Source organism: Megalobrama amblycephala, linkage group LG13, assembly GCF_018812025.1.
Source record: "Megalobrama amblycephala isolate DHTTF-2021 linkage group LG13, ASM1881202v1, whole genome shotgun sequence".
Classification (NCBI taxonomy): Eukaryota; Metazoa; Chordata; class Actinopteri; order Cypriniformes; family Xenocyprididae; genus Megalobrama; species Megalobrama amblycephala.
Window position 1 is genome coordinate 27,056,824 of NC_063056.1, and position 14,333 is coordinate 27,071,156.

General features: G+C 36.1%; 1 protein-coding gene across 4 annotated transcripts in view; it reads left to right on the forward strand.

Moving 5' to 3' along the window:
- The window catches only part of hapln2 (hyaluronan and proteoglycan link protein 2), a 39,249-nt gene that overhangs the window by 23,043 nt on the left and 1,873 nt on the right, over positions 1 to 14,333 (forward strand). Inside the window, exons 2-8 of one of the 4 annotated variants that reach the window (XM_048153552.1) lie at positions 1,521 to 1,602; positions 7,707 to 7,933; positions 8,013 to 8,107; positions 8,225 to 8,584; positions 8,938 to 9,054; positions 9,806 to 9,988; positions 12,107 to 12,380. In XM_048153552.1, the coding sequence (XP_048009509.1) occupies positions 8,017 to 8,107; positions 8,225 to 8,584; positions 8,938 to 9,054; positions 9,806 to 9,988; positions 12,107 to 12,380 (1,025 nt within the window). In that variant the 5' untranslated portion in view covers positions 1,521 to 1,602; positions 7,707 to 7,933; positions 8,013 to 8,016. Of the gene's footprint in view, positions 1 to 1,520; positions 1,603 to 5,686; positions 6,441 to 7,274; positions 7,934 to 8,012; positions 8,108 to 8,224; positions 8,585 to 8,937; positions 9,055 to 9,805; positions 9,989 to 12,106; positions 12,407 to 14,333 lie in introns of those variants that run through there. The other 3 variants (XM_048153555.1, XM_048153554.1, XM_048153553.1) reach the window with 3 other exon arrangements.

The following is a 14,333-nucleotide window of genomic DNA, read 5'->3' on the forward strand; positions in this document are numbered from 1 at the left end:
TCATTAAATTACGAGAAAAATGTTGTTAAATTTCGAGAAAAAAGTCGAGATAAAATGTTGAGAATAAAGTCATAATTTAATGACTTTATTCTCAACATTTTATCTTGACTTTTTTCTCGAAATTTAACAACTTTAATCTCGAGATGGTTTTATTTTTTTATTATTGCTTGGCCCTAATCCTCTTCCGTATAAAATACATCAGTAATATCCCCTTGTGATTTTTTTTTTAAGCTTTTACTTGTCTTGAAAAAGGCGGTTGCTAACAAGTGCTAAATGGGACAGAGGTAGTCAGGGAGATTAAACGTCCTCTGAACAGGTAAACTCATCTACTCACTAGTCCACTTATAACAGCACCCTTGCAAACTCTTCTAACACAGACTTTTATGGAAAGTGTTTTTAAATAAAGACTAAAAAAGAGTTGTCGGAAGCTTAATGGTGGTGATGTTGAAGTCTTGTGACTGTGTATTTCGTTTATTTCGATTGAATTTAGGCTTCAAATGTCACAAAAGTTGTGTTGATTTGATTATCATGATGTACAAAACATGTCAGAATCATATTTTTTTGTTAGTCACAGAGCTTATTTACTACAATAATCCAAAAGCCAATTGAAAATGCCATTTTACTTATATGTCACAACAGGAAAGAAAATTACTATTGTAATTTCCATTTCATGCCAACTTTAAAAAAAAAACTGTTAAAGAAAGTGTATAAAATCATAAATATTCACATGAGGTTAATATTTAAATTCATTTAAATTAATTTTGAATTAATTTGAATGAATTAAATCTGTTTTATTTTACTGGCAGCAAGTCACCTCATAGGAGGAAATTTTCACTTGTGGAAAAAAGTCAATCATGTATATAGTGCATTTCTACAATGACATTGTAACTGAAAAGTTTTGCATGATCTGTGATCAGTTGTGTGTCCCATAGATACTGAACATCCCTGTCATTCCAAACCACACTGAAGCGTAAAAACGTGATGATCACGAGTTCTTGAGCACACAGACACACCTGACGGTACCATCATTTGACTCACAAATTTATTTAAGTCAGTTATTTCAGTTCTTTTCTCCAAATGGGAGATTGTCACTTTATAGCACAATGAGGAATATTCAAGCATTGCATAAGACCCCCTTCCCCAGCCCCATCCCAAAAAAACAAATTCCTGCCAAAACCGCCACAAGCATGCCATGCATGCAGTAGATTGCTGTGAAGTGTGTCACTTGATCTATCCACTTCATCTTTGTGAGATAACAAAATCAAATGATCAGTGAGTATGGGGGGGTTGGGAATGTTATCTGAGCAACATATAGGTAACAGAAACAGCTTCATGAGACGCCAGCCAAGATCCCACAAGATAAGAACATGACAAGACCTGCAAGTTACATAACAGTTACATACATAGCTTCAATTTGAAATATACATCAGCATACAGCAAAAAGGGAGAAAGAGAGATCACTTATTGCACATTAAATTATAGAGAATCTAAGACTTTTTCCTCTGTTCTCTTTTTTGCAGTTGCTCAGTCTTGTGCATTCATGTGCATTCTGCAGGCCCTCTGAATGAAATTCGCTTCAGGGAGGTATAAGTCAGCGTTCAAGTGAGTGTATGAGTGAGATTCCATTCATGTGTGAGTGAGAGAGAAAGAGATGGCTATCTAGATGTGTGACTGTCACATGGAAACGCACACCCAAAAATTTTCTTCACAAAAATGTCAGCCATCAGCAATTTTACAGACAGAGGTTTGACATTAGGGATAGAGAAGATAAACAAAGAATTTACATCATAGTAACTATGATAATTCCAACACTGGAATCATAATTAAAATGTAGGAAATTATGCTACTACTTATTTTCATTTGTTTGTCAGAACCATTAGATGTAGATGTGAGCCAAAGCAGCAGGTGTTTCGGAGAAACTTTATATATATATAGTCACAGTTGCCTTAAAAAAAGGTTCCAAAAGGTAGGGTGAATTCACCCCTGGTTTTTCCAGCAATGCCGTCGAAGAACCAGTTTTGGTTCCCAAAAAACCTTTCAGTGACCGTTCTTAAAAGAACCATTTTTTTTACCTTTTTCCACTAAGAACCTTTTGTGCAAAGGAAATGTTCCATGGATGTTAAAGGTTCCTCGTAGAACCAGATGCCAATAAAGAACCTTTATTTGAATGTATACAAACTTTCATGAAAACAAATCAAAGAAATTAAAAATTAAAAAATAATAAAATGATGAAAATAAAATCATCAGAATAAACTTAAAACAAAAAAGAACATATATATATTTTGTCGCCATCTCTGTTTGAAACCTGCAATTGCAGTTATTTGCGGAATTATCATCTTTACGTGGGTTGTGCCTCGGCACGACTCCTCAGTGTGGATTAATCTAATGTTTGCTGTCAGTCACCACATCAGTGTGGATACTGTACTTCGGAATCACAGATTGTAGTCTTGAAGTATGACCAAAGTAGGAATTGTCACCGGAAAATGTCATGAACAAGTAACATGTCTGACACTTTTGATCTGACCAAATGAGAAAAAAAAAGCATTACAATAAATCGCGCTGCCAATGGTGATTAAATCTAACGATTGCTTAGCTCATTTCACATCAAACCTTGCAAATTATTATTATTGTTATACTTTGTTCTCAAATTGTTAATGTCAACAGCATCAGCATTGCGTGACTGTGTATTTAGTGTGTATTAACGTTACCTGTAGATTTCAGTTTCTGTACAGTCTAATCTCTAACGTTAATTTGTCAAACCATACAATCCGCCATCCAAATGATAAGTTTAAAGGGTTAGTTCACCCAAAAATGAAAATTATGTCATTAATGACTCACCCTCATGTCGTTCCAAACCCGTAAGACCTCCTTTCATCTTCGGAACACAGTTTAAGATATTTTAGATTTAGTCCGAGAGCTTTCTGTCCCTCCATTGAAAGTGTATGTGCGGTAGACTGTCCATGTCCAGAAAGGTAATAAAAACATCATCAAAGTAGTCCATGTGACATCAGTGGGTTAGTTAGAAGTTTTTGAAGCATCTAAAATAAATTTTGGTCCAAAAATAACAAAAACTACGACTTTATTCAGCATTGTATTCTCTTCCGGGTCTGTTGTTCATCCGGGTTCACGACTCGGGTTCAGTGAACCGCAGCGCACTGCTGACGTAAGACGCTGCTGACGTGTTATCTGGTGCGCCAGAGTTTCGTTTACAGTCTGAGGGAGACGCACGCTGTATTCAAGCTATTTTTTTTTAAATGGTGCGTAAGTGTGCATGTTGCGGATGTCCTAATCGCCAAAAACAACGACGTAAAAGTGCATTACCAATGCCGACAGATGAAAGGATTCAGTGGAATCAATTCAGTGGAATCAATTCAATGGAATCAATTCAATGGAAAGGATTCCGGAAGAGAATACAATGCTGATTAAAGTCGCATTTTTTATTATTTTTGGACCAAAATCTATATAAGATGCTTCAAAAACTTCTAACTAACCCACTGATGTCACATGGACTACTTTGATGATGTTTTTATTACCTTTATGGACATGGACAGTATACTGCACACACATTTTCAATGGAGGGACTGAAAGCTCTCGGACTAAATCTAAAATATCTTAAACTGTGTTCCGAAGATGAAAGGAGGTCTTACGGGTTTGGAACGACATGAGGGTGAGTCATTAATGACATAATTTTCATTTTTGGGTGAACTAACCCTTTAATTATTGCAACTTCTGTGAGAAAAGGCTATAAATGATCCGCCTCACATTCGATATACCCTACTAGCTGGGACTCATTCATTATGTAAACAGACGTGACGCAAAGACAAACGGCGACATGCTCGAATTTCCCGCGAAAACCCACCAGTATTATAAAATTATAAAACATTATTATAAGATTACCATTGTGAATTGGGCTAAGGTAAGGAGATAGTTCTGAACACTGGCTGGTTATGTACATGCTCAAAAATTGATTTTGGATCATTTTTAACCAAAAAAAGTTACGGACAGCAGCTTTAAAACCATGCACCAATTTCTAAACAGATAATGAATGATCATCGTGGATTGTAGATTTAAGTTTCATTTATTAAATTGCAATATTTTTTTCATTAAATTGGTTGCATTGCAATGTTTTTTTGCTAAATTCTAATTTTTTTTTTTTTTGTTGACTTTGTTATTTTATTATTTCTTTTTGATTTATTTTGATGATTTTATTATTTCATGTGCTTTTAGATGTGAAATTTCAGCACATGCAGAAAAAACTCTAAATCATCCAGTGTGTGTACAGCAATGCAGAACATTTTGTGCTGTAAAACCTGAGCAGGTGTGTTCTTACACTGCAGACTTTGGATGTGAGTAAATGACACAATCACTCTCCAGAACTTTATCTGATCAGAAGTCAGTGCCATCTACAGAATCTCAAACTAGCGGCAGACAATGAACATATGACCAAATAGAGAATGAAATGGCTATTCATAGAGGAATGTATGAAGATACCCATCAATCAGCCCGTCAGCATGCAGGGACTGCAGACTCTATAGCAAAGAATAGAATTCCTACTGATAAAAGGAAACTGCCCAGAGATGTTCCTGTCAGGAGCTGTCAACGGCTGTAACTCAAAAAAAAAGCGCTCCACAATTGTGTTAACCATTCAAGTGGTTTACACAACATACACAAAACACAGAAACACACATTAAAGGGGAACAAAATATGCAATGAAAAGGGAATTCTTTCTCTCTCATCAAAATTTCTGACATACAAAAGGTGAGTAAAAACATTAAAATAAAAGTTTTATAAAAAATGCATAACAAAAATATATGACAGAAATCCAGTTCTCTTGCAGAGTTCTCTGAATTTTCACATTGATTTGGACGCCTGAAAAGCTCTTCTATCACCTTATTGAATCAGTAGTGTTTGACTTTAGTCTGACTCCAGGTAAAGTGAACCTGGTTTGCACTGTGTCACATGTACACATTGCCACACTTCATGTTGGTTAAAGCCTGATTAACCTGCTGCTGTCCATACACAGAGAGAGAAGTAACGTGTTTGGTTATGACAGACCCACATACACATATCTGATCAACTATGGTGATGATAATGGTATGAAGCACCAAAATGACACACCTTTCAGTCTACGTTCTGGTATTGATTGGACATCTGTTCTGTGCTGTCTAAACTTATTATCATTAGTTTGTCTAAACTCAAAATATTACAATTCTCATCATTATTTAGTCATTATTTACTCAGCCTCAAGTCAATTTTTATTTTCTCCATGGAACACAAAAAAACACCATAAAAGTAGTCCATACTATATACTATATAACTACACTACTTACTCTAAGATCTCCTGCTCACCAAGGCTGCATTTATTTAATCAAAAATACAGTAAAAACAGTAGTGGAATATTATTATAGTATAAATTAAATGTTTTCTATTTTAATATATTTTACAAATGTCATGTTAAAATGTAATTTATTCCTGTGATGGAAAACAGTTGTGCTGCTTAAATTATTTGTACAAACCTTTTTTTTTTTCTCAGTATTCTGTGATAGAAAGTTCAAATAAACAGCATTTACTTGAAATACAATTTAAAAGTCTTAACTGCCACTTTTGATCAGTTTAATGCATCCTTCCGCAATTTACAAAAAAAAAAAAAAAAAATCGTACAAAAACAAAACTTTTGAACAGTAGTGTACACGGAAACTTCTTTCGAGTAATCAGATTTCCACAAACAGCAATATAATGCTGCTAGAACTTGTCAAAAATGGTTCAAAAGATACGGGAGCTAAATCAAAATGATATATGAAGGTAGCAGTGGGGGTGCTGATACATCATGCCTGGGCTTGACATCAGAGTTAGGCAAGACGGTTATCCTCTGGGGCGAGTCTATCATTTGTCAACCGCTGTCTCTTGTAACTGAGAGTTCATGCATTATTGGAACTACTTTCCCAGGGGCTGGGTTAACCTGAGGTTAAAGAGTGAGTCTGGGTGTGTGTGCTTGCTCATGCAGTTTGGGGGTAAGAGAGGGTTGTGGTTGATCAACTTTTATTAAGGACCTGGTGTATATTATTTGCATGCATGCTGGATTTTCAAAAAACTTAAATTAGTCAATAAATAATAAAACTTTTATAGTCGGCATGAAACGAAAGTTGCGAGTCTTTTCTTTCCAATTGTGACGTGCATGTCCGAGTGAATGGCTTCTTGAACAAGACAAAATGTAGGGTGGGACTTGATGTTGTCCATAAGGAATTGATTGGATTGCTGTGACTTGCTATTGCTGAGATATCATTTGAGTGACAGTTTGCCCCACCCTTGTACCAGAAATCACCTCTTCTGAGAAGAGAAGAGAAGAGAAGAGAAGAGAAGAGAAGAGAAGAGAAGAGAAGAGAAGAGAAGAGAAGAGAAGAGATGCTTCTGCGAAAGGGAGGGGAAGTAATTTTATACAAGTACGAGGACACGTGAATTTGTGAATGTGCACAATTAAATGATTCATAATAAATACTGCAATATTATATTAAAAAAATAAGAATCAATTTCATAGTAGCTTTAAGAGTGTTAGAAATTAGAACTAATATAGATGACTGGGAGTGAGTGAATGAGATGAAAATAGACAGAGTGAGACAAAGGTCACCTAGACATGCCTTTGTGAACACAAACAGTTGAGGATGACAAAAAGAGCCATTGATGGAGCAGCACAATGCAAAGTACACTGACAAATGCTTGAATTCCATTATAGCTCTTCTCCTCCAACTGCTTGTTTCCTTTTCGTGTTTGCATGCTCACTGCTGCCCGTGGGTCAGTGCTGGGGGAGTTTAGTGACAAAGCTGTCATTGTGCACCCAAGCTGGAGAGAGAGACACAGAGAAAGGGAGCACAAACTATGGCCGATTCCATTTCCTCTTTTTGTTCCGGCCCTGCAAACTGGTCAGCTCAGTTTAAATGGCTAAAACTGACTGGTCATACCAATGCAAACAATTATGACTGCACAACCTAAATAGTCAGAATAAAATAACCATGTAGTGTCTAGTCAGTAACAGGGTTATTATAATTTACTAAAACTATAAAAAAAAAAAGTTTGTTACTTGAAATAAAGTACCTGAAATTAATATATACACAAACTTAAACCTATTTTATTTCACCCAGTTGCCAAGGAAACATTTCTAATTTTCATTTAGTTTAATGCATTACCAAAATGACTAAAACTTAAAACGTATTAGACAAAACTGTTACAAAAATTCAAATAAAAACAGAAAATATAAAAATAAAAATGGTATTATAATCTAAATAATTTAAAATATGAAAACTTTTGCCATTTTAAAAAAAGTTTCTGGTTAACATTAGTGGATCATGTTTATAGTTGATGTAATAAAGTACTCCTGCAGTTATTCTGACAAACGATGGTTGAGAAAAGAGCTCTGTCATCATATGTTTGCAGGTGCCACTTGGTTTGATGGACTATTTTCTATCCAGTACAATGAAATGTAGACACTTTAAATCTAAATATCACATCCATTGACTGATTCCAGGGAGACATCATGCTTAATCACCAAATGAGCATCTTAATTCTTTTGCTTCCTCAAAAAAAAAACACTGTGTGGGTTGGAAAATTATATTTTTTTCACCTCAGCGCCTTTAATGGCTACCACAAAAATGTGAAGTTGCCGCCATCATCTGTGGTTTCTTAGTTTCAGGCATTATTGGTCTGTCTTTCAGAGAAGAGTTGCTGAAAGGAACAATGAGAGTCTGTGTGATACTCATTAACATCTGGAGCAGAGGAGAGAAAAAGCCTGCGTACACATCCAACACTTGTCAGATGACCCTGATCGGTGTGTTTCTCCACTGCAGACAGAGCATCTCTGACTCTATAAGAAAAGAAGATTAATGTCATGGACTTTTTCTGGATGTCCTTTTTAAATTAAGGAAGAAGGCTGAAGACTAAGGTGAGACTTTTCTTTTCCTCAACAGCTTTCCCTTTGAATCAAATATCAATAAAACTATAACCATCATTATGTTGTTTAGGGAAATGATGGAATCCACAATGTCTATCGCTCTGCTAGTGATTTCAACCTGTTACTTCTTGTGTACCTCTGCAAAATACCACCATCATAATCAAGGTATTGATGTTGATATTAGAGACTTTGTGATTACAGTATAAGCATGATTTGAAAGCCATTACAGGACATTTTAACATAATATTAATTTACACAACGTTTTCACAATGTTTTCTCTAGACAAGGGAAAAGAGCTAAAATACCTCCTGGAACCTCTGGTGTATGCTGAGGTCACTGCTCGTCGTGGACACACAGTCGTTTTGCCCTGTGTGATGAGGTTTAAACCACCGCATTACAGAGTAAAGTGGACTAAAATCGACCCCCCTAGTCAAGGAGTGGAAAACATAGTGCTTATAACAAATGGACATGCAGATAAGCAGTATGGCTCACTGGGGCCTCGAGCGTCTCTCCGGCGTTCACATGACCTGGATGTTTCCCTCCGTCTTACTGATCTGGAGCTGGAAGATGATGGTAGCTACCGCTGTGAACTGATCAACGGAATTGAAGATGAAAGTGTTATTATTACACTGAGGATTGAAGGTGAGATAATCTTGACCTTTTTTGTTCAGCCATGGTGACATTGAAGTTTGAACAACAGTAAATAATAATAATAATAATAAAGTTACAAAAAGTAAAAACAACAGAAAGAATACTAGTACTACTAGTAATAATAATAAATAATAAATTAGTAGTAGTAGTAGCAGAGCAAAACTACTATTACTATTCCTTTTTATAACATTTGTTATTATTATTAGGATAATAAATCATAATAGAATATATTATTTTAGATAACTTATAATGCTTAACCCTAAATATTTTTACATAATAATATGAATTAATATATTTTAATATATTCATTATGATATAATTATTCATTTGAACATGTATTTCAGGGGTTGTATTTCCTTATCAGAGTCACCATGGTCGGTACAGATTTACCTTCTTTGAAGCTAAAGATGCTTGTGCTGAACAGGATGCAACACTTGCCACCTACAAGCAGCTTTACCGGGGTAATATTTACACACTTTGATCGTTTACTTTAATGTACAATTGTACATTTTAGAGCAATATTGCCCAAAGTTTCATTAAAGGGAGAATTCGCCCAAAAAATGAAAATTCTGTCATCATTTACTCACCCTCAAGTTGTTCAAAACCTGTGAATTTCTTTCTTAGGCTAAACACAAAAGAAGATATTTTGAAGAATGCTGGTACCCAAACAGTTTCTGGTCCCCATTGACTTCCATAGTATTTTTTTTTCATACTATGGGAGTCAATGGGGACCAGCAACTGTTTGGTTACCAACACTTCAAAATATATTCTTTTGTGTTTAACAGAACAAAGAAACTCATACAAGTTTAGAAAAAGTTGAGGGCGAGTAAATGATGACAGAATATTCTGTAACACTTTAGTTTAGGGTCCAAATCTCACTATTAACTATAGTTGCTTATTAACATGCATATTAGGATATTGGCTGTTTATTAGTACTTATATAGCATATATTAATGACTTATTCTGCATGATCATATTCTACACCCCCCTAATCCTACCCAATACTTAAACTTAACTACTACCTTACTAACTACTAATAAGCAGTAATTAGGAGTTTATTGGGGCAAAAGTTGTAGTTAATAGTCAATAGTGAGAATTGGACCCTAATCTAAAATGTGAATGAATTTTAATTTCTGGGTGAACTGTCCCTATAAGTTGACTGGTATGTGTTTGATGCTTATACCTGTATCCATGTATGATCCTACTTTTTAGCCTGGACTGAAGGGTTGGACTGGTGCAATGCCGGATGGCTGAGTGACGGAACTGTCAATTACCCAGTCCTGCGCCCACGGCAGGCTTGTGGAGGGGATCTTCTATCAGGCATCCGAAGTTATGGGCCTCGTCACAAAACACAGGACCACTATGATGCTTTCTGCTTCACCTCTACCACTAAGGGTCAGTGAATGTGAATTCTGCTGTGATTAGAATTAGAATGGGATTGAGATGATAACAAAAATTATTTCACATATTGACATATTATGATATATACAGGTGCTGGTCATATAATTAGAATATCATCAAAAAGTTTATTTATTTCACTAATTCCATTCAAAAAGTGAAACTTGTATATTATATTCATTCATTACACACAGACTGATATATTTCAAATGTTTAATTTGTTCAAATTCAAATGTTCAAATTCTTTTAATTTTGATGATTATACAACTAAGGAAAATCCCAAATTCAGTATCTCAGAAAATGAGAATATTACTTAAGACCAATACAAAGAAAGGATTTTTAGAAATCTTGGCCAACTGAAAAGTATGAACATGAAAAGTATGAGCATGTACAGCACTCAATACTTAGTTGGGGCTCCTTTTGCCTGAATTACTGCAGCAATGCGGCGTGGCATGGAGTCGATCAGTCTGTGGCACTGCTCAGATGTTATGAGAGCCCAGGTTGCTCTGATAGTGGCCTTCAGCTCTTCTGCATTGTTGGGTCTGGCTTATCGCATCTTCCTCTTCACAATACCCCATAGATTTTCTATGGGGTTAAGGTCAGGCGAGTTTGCTGGCCAATTAAGAACAGGGATACCATGGTCCTTAAACCAGGTACTGGTAGCTTTGGCACTGTGTGCAGGTGCCAAGTCCTGTTGGAAAATGAAATCTGCATCTCCATTAAGTTGGTCAGCAACAGGAAGCATGAAGTGCTCTAAAACTTCCTGGTATACAGCTGCGTTGACCTTGGACCTCAGAAAACACAGTGGACCAACACCAGCAGATGACATGGCACCCCAAATCATCACTGACTGTGGAAACTTTACACTGGACCTCATGCAACATGGATTGTGTGCCTCTCCTCTCTTCCTCCAGACTCTGGGACCCTGATTTCCAAAGGAAATGCAAAATTTACTTTCATCAGAAAACATAACTTTGGACCTTTTTGTCTTTAGCCCAGGCGAGACGCTTCTGACGCTGTCTGTTGTTCAAGAGTGGCTTGACACAAGGAATGCGACAGCTGAAACCCATGTCTTGCATACGTCTATGCGTAGTGGTTCTTGAAGCGCTGACTCCAGCTGCAGTCCACTCTTTGTGAATCTCCCCCACATTTTTGAATGGGTTTTGTTTCACAATCCTCTCCAGGGTGCAGTTATCCCTATTGCTTGTACACTTTTTTCTACCACATCTTTTCCTTCCCTTCGCCTCTCTAATAATGTGCTTGGACACAGAGCTCTGTGAACAGCCAGCCTCTTTTGCTATGAACTTTTGTGTCTTGTCCTCCTTGTGCAAGGTGTCAATGGTCGTCTTTTGGACAACTGTCAAGTCAGCAGTCTTCCCCATGATTGTGTAGCCTACAGAACTAGACTGAGAGACCATTTAAAGGCCTTTGCAGGTGTTTTGAGTTAATTAGCTGATTAGAGTGTGGCAGCAGGTGTCTTCAATATTGAACCTTTTCACAATATTCTAATTTTCTGAGATACTGAATTTGGGATTTTCCTTAGTTGTCAGTTATAATCATCAAAATTAAAAGAAATAAACATTTGAAATATATCAGGCTGTGTGTAATGAATGAATATAATATACAAGTTTCACTTTTTGAATGGAATTAGTGAAATAAATTAACTTTTTGATGATATTCTAATTATATGACCAGCACCTGTATTATTATTATATAGGATATAATATATATTATTTATAGGAGAGATCTTCCCTACTAAACTGTTTCTGTTGATAACAAAAGGCCATTAGAAACAGTTGCCGTTTGTTTTCCCAATACACAATAAAAGAGACACACCCGATGAGATCTGCTGTTTTTGTCTTTAGGAGAGACAAACAGTCTGCTACTCTGTAGAATGACATTTGAGCTTTCACTATGCCCACATGAGACTGCTGAATATGGCACTGGAAAGTTGAATGTCAATGACAGATATACAGAAATTGCACCTAGAAAACAGTTCAGTTTGTTTTGCAGATCACAGTTGTTCACTAAACTTGTACAAATAGGTCTAATATTTCTATTTTCCACTTATAAATGCAAAAATGTTTAAAAAATACCTTTCTTTTTCTTTCCCAGACTCTGTTTTCTTCATTCCAGGGCAGTTGAATTTTGTCGAAGCTGAACATGCCTGCAGACGGGAGGGTGCCGGTCTAGCGAAGACTGGTCAGATCTACTCATCTTGGAAGTTTCAGCAGCTGGACCATTGCGATGGAGGCTGGCTGCAGGATGGTAGTGTACGATTCCCCATCGTCAACCCAAGGGAGAATTGTGGAGGGATTGCAGAACCAGGGGTTCGGAGCTTTGGGTATCCCAGCAAAAGTTTGCGTCTTTATGGGGCTTATTGCTACAGGTAACAGCTCCAGATTTTGCTGCCAGGTAAATTTTTGCTACAGGCTGTTTGCACTTATATGGCACACTAGCCTATTAAGAGGTGCAGAACATATCCTTCATTTGTATATGTAACGTATGGGCACCGCTACAGGCTCTCTGCAGTGTAGAGCTACAGGAAAGGAAATGTATGAGCTATACACTTAGCATTCTGGGTTACAGCTAGCACTGGGTTATATAACGGTTCATTTAATAAGCTTGTTTTAAAGCAGAAAATATTAGATCCTTCTGGAAAAACTTCACTTTCAAATTAAGAGTGGAAAGACAGAAAGTCTTTAATCCTGCTTGTATATCTGCTAACTTGAAATACTACCTCTCTAGCTCTGACTAAAGCCGTGCTGTGCAGTATATTTCAGTTGCAACAGGCATTAAATATATATCATCTAAATGTTATAATGTGTAGCACCATATAGCCTACCGGATGGTACTCATGGTTGGATATTTATTTATTTATTTATTTAAACTGTCAATGAACAAGTAAGTTTGCAAGATATGAGAAATTACCAACAAAAACATGAAATCTGTATTTACTAGACCGGTTTGTTTTTTTTGTAACAGTCCTAATGTGCCATTTCTAAATTACATACACATGCACAGTGTACAGGTGCTGGTCATATAATTAGAATATCATCAAAAAGTTCATTTTTTTTATTGTAAATAATTTTTTAAAATATATTCTAGATTCCCTACATGTAAAGTAAAACATTTAAAAAAAAATGTTATTTTAATTTTGATGATTAGAGCGTAAAGCTCGTGAAAGTCCAAAATCCAGTATCTCAAAATATTAGAATATTTCCTAAGATCAAGCAAAAAATTGATTTGCGAAACAGAAAAGTTTAAGTTCTTTAAAGTATGTTCATTTGTACACTCAATACTTGGTCGGCAGCACATATTACAGCAAATGACTTGCTCCTAGCACAAATTACAGCATCAGTGAAGTGTGGCATGGAAGTGATCAGCCTGTGGCACTGCTGAGACACTACTGAGCCTTCAGATCATCTGTACATTGTCGGATCGACTGTTTCTCATCTTTCTCTTGAAAATATCCCATAGATTCAGGTCAGGCATGTTGGCTGGCCAATAAAGCACAGTAATATCATGGTCAGTAAACCACTTGGAAGTGGTTTTTGCACTGTGGGCAGGTGCTAAGTCCTGCTAGAAAAGGAAATCAGCATCTCCATAAAGCTTGTCAGCAGATGGAAGCATAAACTGCTCCAAAATCTCCTGGAAGATGGCTGCATTGACTTTGCACTTGATAAAACACAATGGACCAACACCAGCAGATGTTGTGCACCTTTGCCTACCCAATTTCTTCCTTCTAGTCAACTTTGCATTTAATATGCTTTGATACATCACTCTGTAAACAGCCACCCCATTCAGTAATGACCTTCTGTGACTTACTCTCTTTGTGGAGGGTGTCAGTGATTGTCTCCTGGACCATTGCCAAGTCAGCAGTCTTCCCCCATTAGTGTGGTTTCAAAGAACAAGAGATACCCGGAATTTATACAGTAGGGATGGTCATTTAACGAAACTCAAATGTAAATATTCTAATATTTTGAGATACTGGATTTTGGATTTTCGTTAGTTGTACACTCTAATCAACAATTAAAAAAAAAAAAAAAAACTTTTGAAATGTTTTACTTTACATGTAAGGAATCTAGAATATATGAAAGTTTCATTTTTTTAAATAATTTACAATAAAAAAATGAACTTTTTCACGATATTCTAATTATATGACCAGCACCTGTACTGAACTATGACAAACAGTAATCTCAAATCAAATTCCCTTAACATATTCTTTTAAAAGTGTATCACAAATTTCACAATTACTAATCATGCTAGTTAGAATATTAACCAAGAAAGTGTTTTAAATTCGTAATCAATAAAAAGCAAGAAAATTCATAAACACATTTCC